This window comes from Haematobia irritans, chromosome 1, assembly GCF_050003625.1.
Source record: "Haematobia irritans isolate KBUSLIRL chromosome 1, ASM5000362v1, whole genome shotgun sequence".
NCBI classification, from domain to species: Eukaryota; Metazoa; Arthropoda; class Insecta; order Diptera; family Muscidae; genus Haematobia; species Haematobia irritans.
Window position 1 is genome coordinate 142021565 of NC_134397.1, and position 23978 is coordinate 142045542.

A 23978-nucleotide genomic window follows, 5' to 3' on the forward strand; every position below is an offset into this window, starting at 1 on the left:
TTAAAAAGTCTGTATTTTATGTTTATTTAAAATATTACTTAAATAGAATAGATTCAATCCAGTCAATGTATTCGGAAACTCTTGTATATACTCCAGGTTGATTCATACCACATATACGTCCGAATGAAGTAATACCCACAACGAATGGTACCTCAACTCCGTGTTGACTAGTAGAACGCAATATGAGAGGACCTCCTGAATCTCCCTATAAAAATTCGTAATTATTTATTTAGATAACAAGATATTTTTCAATGTCAATTACCTGACAGGTATCACTTTGCCTTTGGAAATCCTTTGCACACAATTGCGTCTCCACTATACTCGATGGCAGTGACTGTTCGTTGGGAAAATGATGACTACAGTCAGAGTTTGGTATTATCGATAAGTAAGTTTTTAGTAGAGTTTCGGAACTAATTCCAGCTGAAAATAAAATTTTCTTTATTTAAGGAGTATTTAGTACATACGCAAAAAAGTTAACTCTACAAGGGCACTAAAGTGTATTTAACTTTGTTTTGGTCCATGGAAATTGTTATGTTTTAATTATACCCAACATAAAATAAATTATATATTCTTGATCAGTGATACATTCTAAGACTTTATATGTTCGTCTGGCCATCCATTTGTCTGTTGTAATCACGCTAAGCCTTTAAACTGGCGCAATCGTTCTGACATTTGACACATATTCGATTTGTGTCTGCAAGCAGGTCAAATTCGAAGATGGGTTATATCGGTCCAGGTTTTGACACACAAATCTTCAGATTTGATGCCTTGGGTTTCTACATACTGGAATTGGGAGTGGAGAGGTATTTTTGGTCCAAAAATAGGTGCACCAAATATGGTGTGTATCGATCCATGTCTTGGTATAGCCCACATATAAATGAATCTCCAGATTAAATTTCTTGTTTATTCAATTTGTTTGCAATTGGATCTCTAGATTTCCAATTTCCATCCGTAATAGTTCAATAAATAGCTGTGCTAAATGGTTAATGGTGTGTATCGATCCATGTTTTGTTTTGTATAGCCCCCGATCTTCCGATTTGACTTCTTGGATTAAAAAAAAACCGCAATATTTACCCGAATTGCCTGAAATTCTAAATTGTAACACAAGTTTACACTTGTTCTTCATCTCACTACCAAGCACCAACAACGATATAATCGGACATTTCTAGCTCGTGATATAATTTATTTAGTGAAAAAAGGCTAGTGTAATTAACCCATTAGGTGAGTTGGCAAAAACGACCTGGTTTATGTCTCCGCTAGTTAAATTTACAGAACGATATCGTCATGATTAAAGGTTATAGCGTGATTACAACCAGCGTTGCTAGTATTGGGGATTTTTCCCAAATCGGGGATATTTTTTCGTGGATGGGGACAAAAATGTTGCGTTGGGGACTTGGGAATTTGGTGGTGAATTTTCACAAATTTGGGAATTGTTGTGGGGAATTTTCGAAATCTGTTCAGTATAATAAATAAGATTAAGAATTATAGTTTATATGATTTTTTTGAATATTTTTGGAACATTTTAACTACACAGTGTTACAAACGCATCACGCCGATATCATAAAAATAAGTAAATAATTTTCGACAATATCAAGACATCAATATTCAATTAAATTTTTAAGACATCAATAATTTTTTACATGATAAAGAAAATTTAATTTAGTTTGAAGGAAAAAATTAGAGTTCAAAATTGCAAGAATGTCTTTAGTGACATAGGAAGTTCATGATGGACGCATTTGTAGTAAAATTTACAAATTTAAAGAAATAATGAACCGATTTCAACCTAATTTGACATGCATACTTAGTATTTTAATTCTACTCCCTGTGCAAAATGACGGAAGATATATATAGGAGCTATATCGAAATCTGAACCGATTGCAATACAATTTAGCACACTTAACTACACTACTAATTGTACTTCTAGTGCAAAATTTCAACCAAATTGGGCTAAAATTCTGGCTTCTGGGGCCATATAAGAAGATGTATATGAGAGCTATATCTAAATCTGAACCGATTTCAATCAAATTTGGCACACCTGACTATAGTACTTATTATTCTCCTGGTGGAAAATTTCAAGCAAATTAGGGTAAAATTCTGGCTTTTGGGGCCATATAAGCCCATATCGGGCGAAAGATATATATGGGAGATATATCTAAATCTGAACCGATTTCTTATATGAGTGTAAATCAAATTTTGCACACATGACTATACGACTAAGTATTATGTTTGTGCAAAATTTCAACCAAATCAGGGTAAAATTCTGGCTTCTGGGTCCATATAAGTGCATATCGGGCGAAAGATATATATGGGAGATATATCTAAATCTGAACCGATTTCTTATATGAGTGTAAATCGGGCGAACGATATATATGGGAGCTATATCTAAATCTGAACCGATTTCAAAAAAAATTAGTACACTTGACTACACTACTAATTGTACTCCTAGTGCAAAATTTCAACCAAATTGGGGTAAAACTCTGGCTTCTGGGACCGTATTAGTCCATATCGGGCGAAAGATATATGTGGGAGCTATATCTAAATCTGAACCGATTTCAATAAAATTTGGCGCACTTGGCTATAGTACTAGTTGTTCTTCTTGTGCAAAATTTTAAGCAAATTAGGGTAAAACTCTGGCTTCTGGGGCCATATAAGTCCATATCGGGCGAAATATATATATGGGAGCTATATTTAAATCTGAACCGATTTCTTCCAAAATCAATAGGGTTCTATTCTGAGCCAAAACACATACTTGTGCCAAACTTGGAGTCGATTGGACTAAAACTGCGACCTAGACTTTGATTACAAAAATGTGTTCACGTGGCGCAGGGTATAAATATTGGAAATATTTAAATTGCATAAAATTTCTCAAGCCTGCATTAAGTGATTTATCGTTTGATATTAAAATTTTAATTGCACTCTCAGTGCAAAACTGCAAAATTTTCGAAGTGAAACTATGGCCTCCGTGGTCATGTGAATCTAAATCGGGCCGAAGATATATATGGGAGTTATATCTAGATCTGAACCGATTTCAACCAAATTTGGCATACCTAGCAAGAATTTCAGTCCTACTCTCTGTGCAAAAGTTCAAGTAAATTTTGACCTCTGGGGCCATATAAATGCGTATCGGACGAAACATATATATGACAGTTATATCTAAATCTGGACCGATTTTAACCAAATTTGGTACACATAACCATACCATTAAACGTACCCCATGCGCAAAATTTGAAGCAAATCACGGCAAAACTCTGGCTTTTGTGGTCATATAAGTGCAAATCGGGCGAAAGATATATAAGGGAGCTATATCTAAATCAGAACCGATTTCAACCAAATTTGTTACACTTATCGATACTATTAAACCTACTCCTTGTGTAAAATTTGCAGCAAGTCAGGGCAAAACTCTGGCGTTCGAGGCCATATAAGTTAGCTATATCCAAATCTGAACCGATTTCAATCAAATCCCAGCAAAAAAATTGGAAGTTGTTCCACAAACATTTCTTTTAAAGCCCATCCCAGAATCCCCCATCGAGTTTTTTCAACTTCCGATGCAGTCCTTTTGGACAAGTGAACAAACATTTTTTCTAATGCTCATCTTGGGATCCCCCCAATAATTTTTTTCCACTTCTGATGCAGTCCTTTTGGACAAGTGAACAAACATTTTTTCTAAAGCTCATCTTGGGATCCCCCAATGATTTTTTTCTACTTCCAATGCAGTCCTTGTGGACAAGTGTTAGAAAAAACGCAATCAACCTATTTTAAGTGCAAATTTTGGACAATTAAAGTTTACAAAAAATAGAAAACTAATAAAAAAATAAAAAAAAAAACAGAAAATTAATAAAAAAGTAAAAAATAATAATAAAAAAAATTTCATCCCCGCTGGGATTTGAACCTGTGCCGTTTGACTTTTTCGCTTCCATGGAAGTTCTTTTGAGAAGGTTTTGCAAATTACCAGAATTTGTAATTTTTTTGTTGAAAATTAATGGAAAAAATATATTTATACGAAAATATATGCCGAAATTAAAAAAATAAAAACGATGCATAACAAAAAAAAAATATTTTTTAGAAAAATATTTTATAAAAAATTGCCGCTGGTGAGATTTGAACCTGCGTTTCTTATTTTTTCGTTCATACTAATAAAGAACATCTCGAGAAGCAATTACAATGTTATTCCTTGGTGTCGTATTACGATCATATCACAAACATTTGAATTGACCTTTCGATGCTTTACGTTCAATTGCGTTTGTGGCTGAGTGTGCTAAGGCGTTCTGTTATGGTGCCAGCAAACCCAGGTTCGATCCCTGGTCGAAGCGAAAAAGTTTTTCAAATTGTAAAAATTAGATAATAGAAAAATAATAGTGTAATAAAACATATGGATAAAAAAAAGTGAAATTGGTTAAAAAAAATTTTTTTCGCATTTTAAATTTCTTCATTCAAATTAACTTCTAGGGCACAACTTCTAAAGCAATGCAAAGGATCCAAAAAGGGAGTACTTCCGTCCTATGACAAGCCCATGTAAAATTCATTGGAGATGATCCAAGTTAGCACTACTTCCGGATCACAGATTGGGGATTCAAACTACTTTTTTGGAAGCTCTTTTTTTGCTGGGATTCGGTATGCGTATTTATAACGTTAATTCTACTCCCTATGCAAATTTCACGTAACTCGGAGTAAAACTATGGCCTCCGTGGTTATATAAGTGCATATTGGACGAAATAATTATATGGGAGCTATATCTAAATCTTAACCGATTTGACTGATATTTCGAAAGATTTACGAGATTTACCAAATATTTAAATATACGAAATTTGAAGAAGATTGGTTGATAAAAACGCCAATTATCACCTGATCGGTGATAACTCTATATATATCAGCTATATCTAAATCTGGACCGATTTTTTCCAAAATCAATAGCGATTGTCTGTGAGCCAAGATTATACTCTATGCCAAAAATACATGAACAGACAGACAGACAGGCGGACATCGCTAAATCGACTCAGAATTTATTTCTAAGACGATCGGTATAATAAAAGATGGGTCTATGACTGTTCCTTCTAGGCGTTACATACTCGTACAAATGCACAAACTTATTATACCCTGTACCACAGTAGTGGTTAAGGGTATAAAAATGCTTAAAGGAGTACAGAGAATCTCAAAAATATAAAAAAAATCCTCTTTATTCCACAGCATTTATTTGGGTGCCCAAGAGCTACTTTACAATTTATTCCTAAAGCAATCAACTGATTTGGAAATATCCCATACATATAGAATAGAATTCATAGCGGGACGATCAACGCCTTTTGATCGATTACTCAATTTTATTTATTGACTATTTAAACTATGTTTTGATTCATAAATACACATGTTCACCGAACTCCCACTTTTTATTTCTCGAGCATTTAGAAGATGATTTGCATAAGAAACAAATTTGATGACTCTTTATACCAATAATTAACTCTGATGAAGCTTGTATTGGATGCTATTTTGAGTACCCGCCTCCTGGTTTTGCGTTTTTTAAATCTTCATATTTTTGTAACTAACATAGCAAACTGGTATAACAACAAGTATATAAAGCAGTAAGTTCGGCCGGGCCGAATCTTAAATACCCACCACCAGGATTCAAATATTATAGTTTCCTGTGAAAATTTCAGGGGGATTTGGTGACAAGCAGATCAGTACACTTCCAGAAAATAAATTCAAAGATTTTACCTATGAAGACTAGATCAGATTCTGGATTTATAAGAACCCAAGAAGTAAAATCGGGAGATCGGTCTATTTGGGAGATAAACCAAAACATGGACCAATACACGCCATTTTCGGCTCTCATATTTAAGGTCCTAAAATACCTGTAGATTTCTCATTTCGGGCAAATTGTATAAAAACTACGGATTCTAGAAGCCTAAAAAATAAAATCATTTCTTGCACACCTATTTGTATTCCTAAAAACCCCCAGATTTTCGATTTCAGGCAAAGTGGACAACAATTACGGTTTCTAGAAGCCCAAAAAGTAATATCGGGAGATTGGTCTATCTGATGGCCATATCAAAACATGGACCTATACTCACCATTTTCGGCATACCTTTTTATGGTCCTAAAATACCTCTAGATTTCCAATTTGAGGCAAGTTGGATAAAAACTACGGTTTCTATAAGCCCAAGAATAAAATCTGGAGATCGGTCTATATGGGGGCTATATAAAAACATGGTCCGATACTCATCATTTTCAGCACACCTCTTTAAGATTTTAAAATACCTCTAGATTTCCAATTTGAGGCAAGTTGGATAAAAACAACGGTTTCTATAAGCCCAAGAATAAAATCTGGAGATCGGTCTATATGGGGGCTATATAAAAACATGGTCCGATACTCATAATTTTCAGCACACCTCTTTAAGATTTTAAAATACCTCTAGATTTCTAATTTCAAGCAAATTGGATAAAAACTACAGATTTTAGACGCCCAAGAAGTAAAAACTGGAGATCGGTCTATATATGGGCTATACCAAAACATGGACCGATACTCACCATTTTCGGCACACCTCTTTATGCTGCTAAAATACTTCTAGATTTAAAATTTCAGGCGAATTGGATAGAAACTATCGATTCTAGAAGCCCTAGAAATATAATCGGGAGATCGGTCTATATGGGGGCTATACCAAAACATGGACCGATACTCACTATTTTTGGCACATCTCTTTGTGGTCATAAAATACCTCTAGATTTCCAATTTCAGGCAAATTGGATAGAAACTAAGGTTGTTATAAGCCCAAGACTCCAAATCGGGAGATCGGTCTATATGGGGGCAATATAAAAAAATGGTCCGATACTCATCATTTTCAGCACACCTCTTTAGGGTTTCAAAATACCTCTAGATTTCTAATTTCAGGCAAATTGGATAAAAACTACAGATTTTAGACGCCCAAGAAGTAAAAACTGGAGATTGGTCTATATATGGGCTATACCAAAACATGGACCGATACTCACCATTTTCGGCACACCTCTTTATGGTGCTAATATACCTCTAGATTTCAAATTTCATGCGAATTGGATAGAAACTATCGATTCTAAAACCCTAGAAATATAATCGGGAGATCGGTCTATATGGGGGCTATACCAAAACATGGACCGATACTCATCATTTTTGGCACGCCTCTTTGTGGTCATAAAATACCTCTAGATTTCCAATTTCAGGCAAATTGGATAGAAACTAAGGTTTTTATAAGCCCAAGACCCCAAATCGGGAGTTCGGTTTATATGGGGACTATATCAAAACTTGGACCGATATAGCCCATCTTCGAACTTGACCTGCCTGCAGACAAAAGACGATTGCTTTATTATTGAAGATTGTAGCGTGATTACAACAGCCAGACAGATAGACAGACAGACGGACATGGCTATATCGTCTTAGAATTTCTCCCTGATCAAGAATATATATACTTTATATAGTCGGAAATCGATATTTCGATGTGTTACAAACGGAATGACAAACTTATTATACCCCCGTCACCATTCTATGGTGGTGGGTATAAAAATTGCATATATTCACAATCTTTATTTTTTATGGATTTTCTACAGCAGAGTCTATTCCTTTACTATTTTTCAAAAAACTAGATTTTTGTGGGGAATTTTAAATTAAATTGGGGATTCTTGGGGATGAAAGCGTTCCATTTTGGGGACAAGATACCGTGGAATCTGGAATAAAATGAACTTCCAAATGCTTGCTGGCTTTGTGGTAGTCACAAAACAAGAGCACACAACTGTAAAACTGCTACGCCGTATATAGTTCAAGTTTGTAAGACACTAGATGTTTCGGTGTTTTATTATATGCCACCGCTTTATATTGTGGGTACACCGAATGCCAAAAAAATGCCACCGGTTGCCGTTTTCTGATTTTTAGTACTTACCAAACTGCGTATGACCATAACCGATTGCTGTCACATTAACGTCATCCATTGGATATAAACTCCAAACACAAATAGGTTCGGATTCTGATGAATTCGCCAGTTTTATTAAGGCTATATCATTATATGATAGATTTGGTTTATATTGAGGATGGTTTATAACATCAATAATATTCAAAGGCCTTGAGGAAGTGTCACTTAAATTAGTACCGCCTACCAAAGCGACAGATGGTGGAAGACTGCAAAAGAACAGTGAATGTTTAAGGTTTTTGTTTTTTTTTTAAATAATTTTCCTTACTTTCTTACCCATTTAGATGAGTGCAATGTGCCGCTGTTAGAACAAAATTTGGTGCTATTAAAACACCTCCACATTTATAATCATAAGAATTTTTCGACAGCATTGAGTCCCATCCTAAAGCTACCTATAAAAGTGTTAGTACATTTAAAATATCAAAATTTATTTAATGAGGAATTTGTCAAATAATGATGGACAAATATAGAAAATAATGATATCTAGATAGCTATCTCACTCGGTTTCAGCTTTTGAGTAGCTAGAGTTTAGGGTGTCCCAAATGGACTTTTCCACTAATGCGAAAACCGTTTTGTTGATCAACGGTTAACCAGGTTTCTGTATTTTAATGAAATTTAAGAAATTAAGAACTAAAATAGCTGCAATACGTTTTCACTAATTATCTCAAAAAGTTTCTTTAAGCACGAAATCTTTAGACCGACACCTCTTTAGAACGATCTCCCGATTTGACTTCTAGGGGCAATTTTTATCCGATTTGAAAATGAAAATCTGGAGTTATTTTAAGTTCAAAAATATCTGTGTTGAACTTGTCTTAGATGGACCTCCCGATTTTCTCTCTGATTTACTTGGAATTATGCACAAAGAGAACAATTAACATTTTAGCAAATCTATTCAAGAGGCTTTGTAGCATATACTGAATTTTACCGTATAAATTTTCGACGTTTAGTTTTCTTGCTTGTGTGTCGTTAACATTGAAAAACATTGGGGCATTAGAGGGTTAACTCGTACTTTCTTTTGAAGTTTTTAATATTTTGACTTGGCTTTAGAGGTCATCGATATTTTTTGGTGAACTTTGTTGTAATCTCAAGCGTCTTTTAACCATAGACTATAAATTCTCAGTGGGATTGAGATCGGCACATTGTGGTGGCCATTCGAGTATTTGAAAACCTTGCTCCGACAGTCATTTCTTTATTATTTTGCAATAATGAAATATGAAATGTACATTTCAATTTGTGGAACAACAATATCCTAAACCACAACTACACGGACGACAAAGACTGTTTTCCATAGGTTCGGGTGTAAAAATTATATGTTTGGAACTCAAATTTTTTAACACAATATATTTAAGCGCAAGCCTATAATGTTCATAAACTAGCATAATATGTTTGGGACATATATGTTAATATGTTAGAACATATTATGTTTGGGGCATAAAATGTTTGTAAATATAATATGCTTAGAGGCAAACACATATTAATTTGGAAATAGCCTATAAACATATATGTGCTTAGAAAGAGAAACCTAGAGAGTATGCTGCAAGTAAAATAATAGAAGTAACCAATTGGCGCCTTAAAAATATATCCACACAAAGAAAAATTCATTAAAATTTTTTACTACCAGTGTATGCCCTAAGATGAAACATAATATGCTTGAACAATACAAACACCAATCCTGAAAAATTATAAATGCATGCTGTCATTAAATATTTACATAAAAAAGGTTCATCGGGACAAGAAATTAAGAATGATATGGTGAATGTTTTGGGTGAAAGTGCTCCTTCATATGCAACAGTAAAAAATTGGGTTGCTGAATTTAAACGTGATTGTACAAGCATTGAAGATGAACCACGTAGTGGACGTCCAAAAACAGCAACAACAACAGAAATTGTAGCCAAAGTGCATGATATGGTATTAAATGATCGACGAATAAAAGTGCGCGAAAGTGCTAATATCATGGGCATCTCAAATGATCGAGTCCATTTAATTTTGCATGAAGAACTACAGATGAAAAAGCTTTCTGCAAGATGGGTGCCGTATTAGTTAACAGTCGATCAAAAACGCAAAATAATGAACATTTCTCAAGCTTGTTTGGATCGTTTTAAGCGAAATAAAATAGATTTCAAGCGTCGTTTCATAACTGTTGATGAGACATGGATCCACCACTGTACTCCAGAGACAAAAGAACAATCCAAACAATGTACTGAAGATGAAGGAAGTGCCCCAAAGAACACGGATGAAAAAGACTGTTTTTCATATGTTTGGCTATAAACATTATATGTTTGGAACACAAAATTTTAAACACAATATTTTTGAGTGCAAGCATATAATGTTCATAAACTAGCATAACATGTTTGGGACATATATGTTAATATGTTAGAACATATTATGTTTGGGACATAAAATGTTTGTAAATATAATATGCTTGGATGCAAAGATATATTAATTTAGAAATAGCCTATAAACATATATGTGTTTAGTAGCTTGGAGCGCTATTTAACAGGGAGCGATGTTGAATTAAGTTGGTGGTTGTTGCTTGTTATTACAAAATTAACATTTTATTTTTCCTTGGGCAATTGATCAGCTACTTCTTTGATCCTTACAAACTGTGTGGTCCGCTGTTCGAATCCGCGTCCGGCAAAAGGTAAAATTAAAATAAAAAAAAATCATAAAATTGAATAATTTCTTCTACAATGTTTGTATTACAGAAAAAGGTGCTAAGAACTAAAAAATCTCGTGGAAGTGAGAAAGTGTGGGGGAATATACAATTGGGCAGAAACAAAATTTTGAACATTCAGGTCGAAAACCTATGTTGTTAGCACCTATATTACCTGTTTATTTTCATAATTCATTATGATTGTAAATATATAAATAAATAAATAAAATTTTGAGCACAATATTGTTTGGGAGAATTTTTTTAAGCATATAACATTTTTGGGTGCAAAATGCTTCCAAACATATTATATGTTCACATAATAACACATTGTTTTTTGGAAGACAACATTATTGAATTTGGATGCAAAAATACAAAATGTTTGGAACTTAGACTACCCAAACATATATTGTTTAGACCAATATGCTTTCAAACATATTATATATTGGAAGAGATCAAACATATAAATGTTTGGGTAATACCCAAAAATGTATATGCTTGAAGCAAAATATGTTTGGGAGTATATGTTACAGAAGCGATTTTTTGTAAGGGTGAAGGCAAAAACAATTCAATCGGCAACGGTGTTTTGGGACTTCAAAGGTATTTTATTGATTAACTATCTGCAAAAGGGTAAAACAATAAATTCAGAGTACTATTGCAACCATTTGGATCAATTAAATGTACAAATTCGAGAAAAACGTCCCGGCTTACAACACAAAAAAAATAATTTTTCATCAAGACAACGCACCAAGGCACAAGAGTGTTTTAACAATGTCTAAAGCACCGAATTAAAGTATGAGTTACTTGACCACCCACCTTATTCTCCTGATTTAGCTCCCAGTGACTTTTACTTGTTCCCAAATCTAAAAATCCTTGCGGGCAAGCGTTTTACCTCAAATGAAGATGCAATTACAGTTGTGAACCACTATTTTGAAGACCTTGAGGAAAACTATTTTAATCAAGGGATAGAATTGCTAGAAAAGCATTGGACTAGCATAGTTTCAGGAGATTATATTGAAAAATAAAAATATTTTTTAAAAACTAACTATTCTCTTTCATTGATAGGCTAAGAAGATTCCGAACCACCCTCGTATATATTGAAAGTATGTTTGTTCGTTTGTTTTGTATGCTCCGGGTAAGCTCGGACACGGCTGACCTGATTTACTTGAAACTTTTAGAGATCGTAGATGGCGATCATGTGGAAATTGACCTAACTTCTTCGATTTGCTTGAAATTATCAGGAAAGAAGTTGTGTTCACGCGGAACCACATATCTTACGCTGGTTTTATCTTCTTCTTTAACCTAAAAATAAGCCGTGATGTGAATTTTGAAAATAACTCCAATTTCTTTGCATTTTTCATTATCTTATCCTTCGAAATATTCTGTGAATTATAGGGTTGTTTGTTAAACAGCAGATATTTTTAACAAATAATCCTTCACGGAATCCCCCATATTTTTTTTAACTTCCGATAAAGTTATTTTGTACCAATTTTAGAAAATGCGCCATTTTGACAGTATAAAGTCAAAATTTAAATTTTGGGCATTTAAATGTCACAAAAAAGAAGAGAAAAACAATAAAAATGTAAAAAAAAAAACAATAAAATTAAAAAGTTCACCCTCGCGAGGATTTGAATGAGTGTCAACTTTAAACTCGATAATATTTTGTTGAGTTTAAATGGAAAGAATATGTTTATACAATAATAATAAATAATAAACTAAAAACGATGTATAACATAAAAAATAATATTTATTTTATTTGACGAAAATTCGTTCTTATTTTTTCATTCATGGTAATAAAGAACATCTAGATGAGTTGTTAGAATGTTATTCCTTGGTGTCATATTACGATCATATCACAAAGGTATGAATTGACGTTTCGACGCTTTGTGTTTAAAGGCGTTTGTGGCCGCCCCATGACTAGCCCATGTAACATTCATTGGAGATGATCCAAGTTTGCCCTTTTTTTTTTTTTGCTGGGAACTTAAAAGGAAACAAAATGGAATTAAGTCGTGACCATTATCGTGCGATTATTTTTTTAAAAATTTCGAAGACCACTATTTTGAAGACCATGAGGAAAACTATTTTAATCAAGGGATACAATTGCTAGAAAAGCATTGGACTAAGTGTATTCAAGTTTCAGGAGATTATATTGAAAAATAAAACTATTTTTGAAAAACTAACTATTCTCTTTCATTGATAGGCTAAGAAGATTCCGAACCGCCCTCGTATGTTACAGAAGCGATGGTTTGATACCCTCTGCAGGCATCTTCCTCTCCTTTTGTTTTTATACCCACCACCATATAATGGTTATGGGGTATAATAAGTTTGTCATTGCGTTTGTAACACATCGAAATATCGACATAACCATGTCCGTCTGTCTGTAATCACGCTCCAGCTTTCAAAAATGGCGCTATCATCCTGCAATTTCGCACAGATTCGTTTTTTGTTCGTAGGCAGGTCACGTTCGAAGATGGGCTATATCGGTCCAGGTTTTGATATAGCCCCCACATAAGCCGCCCCCGGATTTGGGATCTTCGGCTTCTAGAAACTGTATTTTCTATCCGATTTGCCTTTGAAATCTAAATCTAAAGTTATTTTATAACCAAAACAAGTATATACGGCCGTAAGTTCGGCCAGGCCGAATCTTATGTACCCTCCACCATAGATTGCGTAGAAACTTCTACGAAAGACTGTCATCCACAATCGAATTACTTGGGTTGTGTTATCTTAAAACTTCTTAACATCGTTTTCTAAATTGTGAGTTAGTCCATACATGGTATATATAGACAAAAAAGGTATGTATAGGTAAGTCTACAAATAATTACGAATCAATATGGACTTTTGCACGGTACTTAGAGAGCCAGAATTGAAATATGGGGGTCGTTTATATGGGGGCTACATACAATTATGAACTTGATATGCATCGGATCGATTTATCTGAGGGCTATATATATAACTATAGACCGATATGGACCTAGTTAGGCATGGTTGTTAACGGCCATATACTAGCACAATGTACCAAATTTCAACTGACTCGGATGAAATTTGCTCCTCCAAGTGGCTCCAAAACCAAATCTCGGCATCGGTTTATATGGGGGCTATATATGATTATGGCCTGATATGGACCACTTTTGGCATGGTTGTTAAATATCATATACTACCACCACGTACCAAATTTCAACCAGATCGGATGATTTTTGCTTCTCCAAAAGGCACGGGAGGTCAAATCTGGGGATCGGTTTATATGGAGGCTATATATAATTATGGACCAATTCCTGCATGGTTGTTGGATACCATATACTAACATCACGTACCAAATTTCAACCGAATCGGTTGAATTTTGCTCTTCCAAGGGGCTCCGGAGGTCAAATCTCTTGATCGGTTTATATGGGGGCTATATATAATTATAGACCGATGTGGACCAATTTTTGCATGGTCATTAGAGACCATATACTAACACCATGTACCAAATTTCAACTGAATCAGATGAATTTTGGTCTTCCAAGAGGCTCCGGAGGTCAAATCTGGTGATCGGTTTATATGGGGGCTATTTATAATTATTGACCGATGTCGACCAATTTTTGCATAGTTGTTAGAGACCATATACTTACACCATGTACCAAATTTCAGCCCGATCGGATAAAATTTGCTTCTCTTAGAGGCCCTGCAAGCCAAATCGGGGGATTGGTTTATATGGGGGCTATATATAATTATGAACCGATGTGGACCACTTTTTGTTTGTTTGTTAGAGATCATATGCTGACACCATGTACCAAATTTCAGCCGGATCGGATCGGCATCGGTTTATATGAGGGCTATATATAATTATGGACCGATTTCGACCAATTTTTTCATTAGTGTTTGAGGCCATATATTAACACTACGTACCAAATTTTTAATGAATCAGATGAATTTTGGTCTTCCAAGAGGCTCCGAAGGTCAAATCTGGTGATCGGTTTATATGGGGGCTATTTATTATTATTGACCGATGTGGACCAATTTTTGCATAGTTGTTAGAGGCCATATACTTACACCATGTACCAAATTTCAGCCCGATCGGATAAAATTTTCTTCTCTTAGAGGCCATGCAAGCCAAATCGGGGTATTGGTTTATATGGGGCTATATATAATTATTGACCGATGTTGACCAATTTTTGCATAGTTGTTAGAGACCATATACTTACACCATGTACCAAATTTCAGCCCGATCGGATAAAATTTTCTTCTCTTAGAGGCTCTGCAAGCCAAATCTGGGGATCGGTTTATATGGGGGCTATATATAATTATGGACCGTTGTGGACCAATTTTCGCATGGTTGTTAGAGACCATATACTAACACCATGTACCAAATTCAGCAGGATCGGATGAAATTTACTTCTCTTAGAGCCTCCACAAGCCAAATCTGGGGATCGGTTTATATGGGGGCTATATATAATTATGGACCGATGTGGACCAATTTTCGCATGGTTGTTAGAGACCATATACTAACACCATGTACCAAATTTCAGCCGTAGCGGATGAAATTTGCTTCTCTTAGAGGATCCCCAAGCCAAATCGGGGGATTGGTTTATATGGGGGGCTATACATAATTATGGACCGACGTAGACCAATTTTTGCATGGTTGTTAAAGACCATATACTAACACCATGTACCAAATTTCAGCTGAATCGGATGAAATTTGCTTCTATTAGAGGATTCCCAAACCAAATTTGGGGATCCCCAACCCAAATATGGGGCTATACGTAAAAGTGGACCGATATGGCCCATTTGCAATACCATCCGACCTACATCAATAACAACTACTTGTGCCAAGTTTCAAGTCGATAGCTTGTTTCGTTCGGAAGTTAGCGTGATTTCAACAGACGGACGGACGGACGAACATGCTCAGATCGACTCAGAATTTCACCACGACCTTTATGGGGTCTTAGAGCAATATTTCGATGTGTTACAAACGGAATGACAAAGTTAATATACCCCCATCCTATGGTGGAGGGTATAAAAATGTGTGCCGAAAATGGTGCCTATCGGTCCGTGTTTTGGTATAGCCCCCATATTGTCCGATCTCCCGATTATACTTCCTGAGCTTCTAGAAACCCTATTTTCAATCCGAATTGCCTGAAATTGGAAATCTAAATCCATAAAATACTATGGCCAAAAATATGTGTGCCGAAAATTGGGTATATCGGTCTGATCTTGGGCTTCTAGAAACCCTATTTTCAATCCAATTTCCTTGAAATTGGATATCTAGAGGTAATTTTTAACCACGAAAATGTGTGTCGAAAACGGTGCCTATCGGTCCTTGGTTTGGTATAGCCCCAATATAGACAGATCTCCCGATTTTACTTCTTGGTCTTCTAGAAACTATAGTTTCTATCCGCTTTCCCTGAAATTTGATATCTAGAGGTTTTTTAGGACCATAAATAGATAATCCGAATATATCGTGTCATATATATCCTCCTTATAAACCCGCCCTCCGATTTGGGGTCTTGATTCTGTAGGTTTATAATATCCACAATTAGGTGTGCTGAGTTTGGTGTGTATCGGTGCATGTTTTTGGCATTGCACCCAATTTAACTCCTTGGGCTTACATAAACCATAGTTTTTGGTAAAGCCTCCATATAGATAAATTTCAATTCTTCAGGGTGTAGAAGGCGCACTGATCATGAAAATTGCTTGAAACTGAAAGCAAAATTTTCAAATTTTAATCCTTCTAATCATTTGAATAATGGAGGTAAAAATCTAAAGATTTCAGATTTCAAACCATGGCCTTATTTCATCATTTTCTTGAACACTTACACTTACATGTTTATGATGCCTCTGAAACTCAAACAAAAAAGGGTGGCATAAAGGGTGTTACGGTCAAAATTTGGTCAATATAAACTTGACGTATTTCTTTCAATTTTGCATTTAAAAAACCTGAACACCCCTCATTTTGAAGATGTGTGTGTGTAGAATGTTGCTTCTATTTTGATTTTGGAATTCACTCTTCAGTTGTCAAAATGCCGTCCAAGCAAGAAGAGCAGCGTATCAAAATTTTGCTCGCGCATCGCGAAAATCCGAGCTACTCGCACGCAAAGCTGGCAAAATCGCTAAAAGTTGCCAAATCAACCGTTACAAATGTAATTAAAGTGTTTGGGGAACGTTTGTCGACACCCAGGAAGTCTGGATCTGGGGGAAATCGAAAACCGGAAGCCGCTGAGACGACAAAGAGAGTTGCCGGTAGTTTCAAGCGAAACCCTAACCTCTCTCTCCGAGATGCCGCAAATAAGCTGGGTGTATCGTCTACAACCGTGCATCGAGCCAAAAAACGAGCCGGTCTATCGACTTACAAGAAGGTAGTGACTCCAAATCGCGATGATAAATAAAATTCGACGGCCAAAGCGCGATCCCGGAGGCTGTACACGACGATGCTGACGAAGTTTGACTGCGTGGTAATGGACGACGAAACCTACGTCAAAGCCGACTACAAGCAACTTCCGGGACAGGAGTTTTATACGGCAAAAGGAAGGGAAAAGGTAGCAGATATTTTCAAGCACATACAACTGTCAAAGTTCGCAAAGAAATATCTGGTTTGGCAAGCCATCTGTACCTGTGGCTTGAAGAGCAGCATTTTCATAGCTTTTGGGGGACAGTCAACTAAGAAATTTACGTGAAAGAGTGTTTGAATAAACGTCTGCTGCCTTTCCTGAAGAAACACGGTTGTGCGAAGAAGGTGGACAAGGTGGCTGTACAAAATCTGATGGCAGGTGTCAAGCGTGAGGCCCGGCAATTAGGATTTGGAAAAGCGAAAGCCTAACTGAAAATTTTTCCTGAATTTTATACTAATTGAACTTGAAAAAGAAATTTAATTTGATTTTTTAAATAAACGATTTCACCGATTTACACGCGTTTTCCCTTGACCAAATTTTGACCGTATCACCCTTTAAAACCACAATCTGTTCCAGCCTTCATTGGTAGAATCTTTCAATGTATCTGCGTACTGGTTGAACTTATCTGCTTAGAAGAATATCTGCCATCAAACCCCCATGAAACAAGGCAAACTGGCTTTCTGCGGCGAAGAAGGTGGACAAGGTGGCTCCATATAGATAAATTTCAATTCTTCAGGGTGTAGAAGGCGCACTGATCATGAAAATTGCTTGAAACTGAAAGCAAAATTTTCAAATTTTAATCCTTCTAATCATTTGAATAATGGAGGTAAAAATCTAAAGATTTCAGATTTCAAACCATGGCCTTATTTCATCATTTTCTTGAACACTTACACTTACATGTTTATGATGCCTCTGAAACTCAAACAAAAAAGGGTGGCATAAAGGGTGTTACGGTCAAAATTTGGTCAATATAAACTTGACGTATTTCTTTCAATTTTGCATTTAAAAAACCTGAACACCCCTCATTTTGAAGATGTGTGTGTGTAGAATGTTGCTTCTATTTTGATTTTGGAATTCACTCTTCAGTTGTCAAAATGCCGTCCAAGCAAGAAGAGCAGCGTATCAAAATTTTGCTCGCGCATCGCGAAAATCCGAGCTACTCGCACGCAAAGCTGGCAAAATCGCTAAAAGTTGCCAAATCAACCGTTACAAATGTAATTAAAGTGTTTGGGGAACGTTTGTCGACACCCAGGAAGTCTGGATCTGGGGGAAATCGAAAACCGGAAGCCGCTGAGACGACAAAGAGAGTTGCCGGTAGTTTCAAGCGAAACCCTAACCTCTCTCTCCGAGATGCCGCAAATAAGCTGGGTGTATCGTCTACAACCGTGCATCGAGCCAAAAAACGAGCCGGTCTATCGACTTACAAGAAGGTAGTGACTCCAAATCGCGATGATAAATAAAATTCGACGGCCAAAGCGCGATCCCGGAGGCTGTACACGACGATGCTGACGAAGTTTGACTGCGTGGTAATGGACGACGAAACCTACGTCAAAGCCGACTACAAGCAACTTCCGGGACAGGAGTTTTATACGGCAAAAGGAAGGGAAAAGGTAGCAGATATTTTCAAGCACATACAACTGTCAAAGTTCGCAAAGAAATATCTGGTTTGGCAAGCCATCTGTACCTGTGGCTTGAAGAGCAGCATTTTCATAGCTTTTGGGGGACAGTCAACTAAGAAATTTACGTGAAAGAGTGTTTGAATAAACGTCTGCTGCCTTTCCTGAAGAAACACGGTTGTGCGAAGAAGGTGGACAAGGTGGCTGTACAAAATCTGATGGCAGGTGTCAAGCGTGAGGCCCGGCAATTAGGATTTGGAAAAGCGAAAGCCTAACTGAAAATTTTTCCTGAATTTTATACTAATTGAACTTGAAAAAGAAATTTAATTTGATTTTTTAAATAAACGATTTCACCGATTTACACGCGTTTTCCCTTGACCAAATTTTGACCGTATCACCCTTTAAAACCACAATCTGTTCCAGCCTTCATTGGTAGAATCTTTCAATGTATCTGCGTACTGGTTGAACTTATCTGCTTAGAAGAATATCTGCCATCAAACCCCCATGAAACAAGGCAAACTGGCTTTCTGCGGCGAAGAAGGTGGACAAGGTGGCTGTACAAAATCTGATGGCAGATGTCAAGCGTGAGGTCCGGCAATTCGGATTTGGAAAAGCGAAAGCCTAACTGAAAATTTTTCCTGAATTTTATACTAATTGAACTTGAAAAAGAAATTTAATTTGATTTTTTAAATAAACGATTTCACCGATTTACACGCGTTTTCCCTTGACCAAATTTTGACCGTATCACCCTTTAAAACCACAATCTGTTCCAGCCTTCATTGGTAGAATCTTTCAATGTATCTGCGTACTGGTTGAACTTATCTGCTTAGAAGAATATCTGCCATCAAACCCCCATGAAACAACACAAACTGGCTTTCTGCGGCGAAGAAGGTGGACAAGGTGGCTGTACAAAATCTGATGGCAGGTGTCAAGCGTGAGGCCCGGCAATTCGGATTTGGAAAAGCGAAAGCCTAACTGAATATTTTTCCTGAATTTTATACTAATTGAACTTGAAAAAGAAATTTAATTTGATTTTTTTAAATAAACGATTTCATCGATTTACACGCGTTTTCCCTTGACCAAATTTTGACCGTATCACCCTTTAAATCCACAATCTGTTCCAGCCTTCATTGGTAGAATCTTTCAATGTATCTGCGTACTGGTTGAACTTATCTGCTTAGAAGAATATCTGCCATCAAACCCCCATGAAACAACACAAACTGGCTTTCTGCGGCGAAGAAGGTGGACAAGGTGGCTGTACAAAATCTGATGGCAGGTGTCAAGCGTGAGGCCCGGCAATTCGGATTTGGAAAAGCGAAAGCCTAACTGAATATTTTTCCTGAATTTTATACTAATTGAACTTGAAAAAGAAATTTAATTTGATTTTTTTAAATAAACGATTTCATCGATTTACACGCGTTTTCCCTTGACCAAATTTTGACCGTATCACCCTTTAAATCCACAATCTGTTCCATCCTTCATTGGTAGAATCTTTCAATGTATCTGTGTACTGGTTGAACTTATCTGCTTAGAAGAATATCTGCCATCAAACCCCCATGAAACTCTATATATTTGGTTTGGTTAGGTGGCAGCCCGATGTATCAGGCTCACTTTGACTATTCAGCCCATTGTGATACCACAGTGGTGAACTTCTCTCTTATCACTGAGTGCTGGCCGATTTCATGTTAAGCTCAAAGACAAGGGACCTCCTTTTTATAGCCGAGTCCGAACGGCGTTCCACATTGCAGTGAAACCACTCAGAAATGTCACCAGCATTTCTTAGTGTTTCTATATATTATCAAGTAACCCGCTACGACGAAGAGTTTTGAAACTAAGACATTATATTTGATTCATAGTGGTGGGTATTTAAGATTCGTTCCGGCCAAACTTACTTCTGTATACACTTGTTCTTCTTTATGTTAAACTTACTTTAATGTACATACCATATATGGGAATTCCTTGTAGACAGTATTTATTCCTCGTATTATTTCGAATTTCGGTACACCACAACCTTCAAGTAAAAAGTGAAAACATTAGTATTATTCATAAAAAGTCCCCAATTTTTATTTAAGTTAATAAGATTTGCTATATTTTAAAAAGACAACTTCAAAAACCACTAGCTTTTTTATACCCTCCATCATAGGATGGAGGTATATTAACTTTGTCATTCCGTTTGTAACACATCAAAATATTGCTCTAAGACCCCATAAAGTATATATAGTCTGGGTCGTGGTGAAATTCTGAGTCGATCTAAGCATGTCCGTCCGTCCGTCCGTCCGTCTGTTGAAATCACGCTAACTTCCGAACGAAACAAGCTATCGACTTGAAACTTGGCACAAGTAGTTGTTATCGATGTAGGTCGGATGGTATTGAAAATGGGCCATATCGGTCCACTTTTACGTAAAGCCCCCCCTCAGATTTGGCTTGTGGAGCCTCTAACAGAAGCATATTTCATCCGATCCGGCTGAAATTTGGTACATGATGTTGGTATATGGTCTCTAACAACCATGCAAAAATTGGTCCATATCAGTCCTTAATTATATATAGCCCTCATATAAACCGATCCCCAGATTTGGCTTGCGGAGCCTCAACGAGAGGCAAATTTCATTCGATCCGGCTGAAATTTGGTACATGATGTTGGTATATGGTCTCTAACAACCATGCAAAAATTGGACCACATCGGTCCATAATTATATATAGACCCCATATAAGCCGATCTCAAGATTTGGCTTGCGAAGCCTCAAAGAGAAGCAAATTGCATCCGATCCGGCTGAAATTTGGTACATAGTATTGGTATATGGTCTCTAACAACCGTGCAAAAATTGGTCCATATCGGTCCATAATTATATATAGAGCTCATATAAACCGATCCCCAGATTTGGGCTGCGGAGCCTCAAAGAGAAGCAAATTTCATCCGATGCGCCTGAAATTTGGTACATGATGTTGGTATATGGTCTCTAACAACCATGCAAAAATTGGTCCACATCGGTTCATAATTATATATAGCCCCCATATAAACCGATCCCCAGATTTGGCTTGCGAAGTCTCCAAGAGAAGCAAATTTCATCCAATCCGGTTGTAATTTGGAACATGGTGTTAGTATATGATCTTTAACAACCGTGACAGAATTGGTCCATATCGGTCCATAATTATATATAGCCCCCATATAAAACGTTCTCCAGATTTGACCTCCGGAACCTCTTGGAGGAGCAAAATTCATCCGATCCGGTTCAAATTAGGAACGTGGTGTTAGTATATGGTCGCTAACAACCATATCAAAATTGGTCCAATCACACAAAAATTGGTCCATATCGGTTCATAATCATGGTTGCCACTAGAGCCAAATATAATCTACCAAAATTTTATTTCTATAGAAAATTTTGTCAAAATTTTATTTCTAGAGAAAATTTTGTTAAAATTTTATTCGGTTCATAATAAAATTTTCATCATTGTCAAAATTTTATTTATATAGAAAATTTTGTCAAAATTTTATTTCTATAGAAAATTTTGTTCAAATTTTATTCGGTTCATAATCATGGTTGCCACTCGAGCCAAAAATAATCTACCAAGATTTTATTTCTATAGAAAATTTTGTCAAAAGATTATTTCTATAGAAAATTTTGTAAAAATTTTATTTTTATAAAATTTTTTGTCAAAATTTTCTTTGATAGAAAATTTTGTCAAAATTTTTATTTCTATAGAAAATTTGGTGAAAATTTTATTTCAATAGAAAATTTTGTTAAAATTTTAATTCTGTAGAAAATGTTGTCAAAATTTTATGTCTACTTTGTCAAACTGAATTATATACGTATTGGATCGATCTTTTTTGATTTAAAATATACCACGTATGGACTTACATACAATTTAGAAGATGGTGTTAGGAGGTTTTAAGATACCTTGCCATCGGCAAGCGTTACCGCGACTTAAGTAATTCGATTCTGGATGGCAGTGTTTAGAAGAAGTTTCTACGCAATCCATGATGGAGGGTACATAAGCTTCGGCCTGGCCGAACTTACGGCCGTATATACTTGTTATTGGTATAGAATTGGATTTTACAGCAAATCATGTATAGTTTGCCAATTCTTTATTAATGGACGAATGCGCGTACTAGAAGTGTGCGCGTGAAATGAAATTGTCATGAATAATTTTTGAAGCAACTCTCGCTTATGTAAAATAAAAAGCGGATATTGAATGAAACACAAAAAAAATCTGGGAAATCCTCCTCACAGTCAAATTCACGCTCACGATTTATTTATTCTAATAAGTACTCTTACATGAATAATTGACATTGAGTTGGCGATCCATATTCTATATCTGTTATTTGGTTGCCTTTGCTCATTCCTGGTTTGAGTGAGTATCGTATCGAGAATTTGTAGTGAGTGAGGTGAATCGTGCATGAGAGTGAGTCTTTAAAAGTTGGTCCTACGTTAGTGAGTGTGAGTGCGAGTTCATACCACGCATATCGTGTGTAGGCTTGTGTGAGTAAATATGTTTTCTCGTAAATGTACGTGAGCATGAATGAGAATTCAATGAATCATATACACACCTTGTGTTAAACGTCGTGGTCTCATATCATCCCATAAATTATTCTTGCAACAAACATACTGCTCACTCCCCTCATAGTAGCACAGAGATATATTTTTAGATGTTATAGCGGCTGGGCAATATTCGAAATTAAGACAAGTTCCACTAGATTTATCCGGTAATTTGCATTCCGTTGGAAAGGGATCAATTGTAGGAAAAACAATTCTGGATGATAAAACTGTAGGTGAATGAATAAATTCAAATGGCAAACACAATACAAGTAATTTCATATTTACCATATTCTGTAAGAATGCACAAAACAACTAAGATATGTGTTAATAATTCCATATTTTTTAAATTTTGTTTTTGAAATAACTGAAGCTAATATTCCTCCGATGTTTTGATGTTATCGCTGCGATTGCTGGGCTTTAAATGTTTTTTTTTTTTTTTTTTTTTTTGTTTCCATTGACACAGTTTTCAGAAGATGACAACTTTATACCCTCCTATTATAATTTAATTAAATAGCATTGATAAGATGTCAATGCATTGAGCGTTACAATCTTGAGTAACATAAAATGTGGTACCGGTGAACTGATTTATATAGAATATTTATTTTTAGAATATGAAACATACAATCTGTATTAACTACACTCAAAAAAATTTACTGGGATCCTAAGGATTTTGGTATTGGTTTCGAGCCAAAAATGCGGCATTTTTGGAATAAAGTCATATTTAACGACCTATCTGTCTTTAAATATATACTCAAATAAGTTAGGAAAGTCTAAAGTCGGGCGGGGCCGACTATATTATACCCTGCACCACATTGTAGATCCAAATTTTCGATACCATATCACATCCGTCAAATGTGTTGGGGGCTATATATAAAGGTTTGTCC

The 23978-nt window shown here is 35.9% G+C and overlaps 1 protein-coding gene across 3 annotated transcripts; it reads right to left on the minus strand.

Moving 5' to 3' along the window:
- On the minus strand, positions 1–23663 carry LOC142242615 (serine protease snk-like). Of its 3 annotated transcripts, none has more exons than XM_075314195.1 (7): positions 23380–23661; positions 23106–23308; positions 20503–20570; positions 8202–8317; positions 7899–8134; positions 263–420; positions 1–205 (listed from the first exon to the last, which is right to left on the minus strand). In XM_075314195.1, exons 2-7 carry the CDS (start codon positions 23128–23130, stop codon positions 35–37), a joined length of 774 nt encoding a protein of 257 aa, XP_075170310.1. In that variant the 5' UTR covers positions 23131–23308; positions 23380–23661; the 3' UTR covers positions 1–34. The 3 variants fall into 3 exon arrangements, with proteins under 3 accessions (XP_075170310.1, XP_075170297.1, XP_075170302.1); XM_075314182.1 differs by having other exon boundaries at positions 23106–23321; positions 23380–23660; XM_075314187.1 differs by lacking the exon at positions 23106–23308 and having other exon boundaries at positions 23380–23663.
- Positions 23664–23978: the final 315 nt, after the last annotated feature.

Coding starts and splice junctions, on each gene's coding strand:
- LOC142242615 (XM_075314182.1), bottom strand. CDS start 23,431: ATGGAATTATTAACACATATCTTAGTTGTTTTGTGCATTCTTACAGAA. Junction 20,571..23,105: donor ACCACGACGTTTAACACAAG/GTGTGTATATGA, acceptor TTTTACTTGAAG/GTTGTGGTGTACCGAAATTC. Junction 8,135..8,201: donor CATTGCACTCATCTAAATGG/GTAAGAAAGTAA, acceptor GTTCTTTTGCAG/TCTTCCACCATCTGTCGCTT.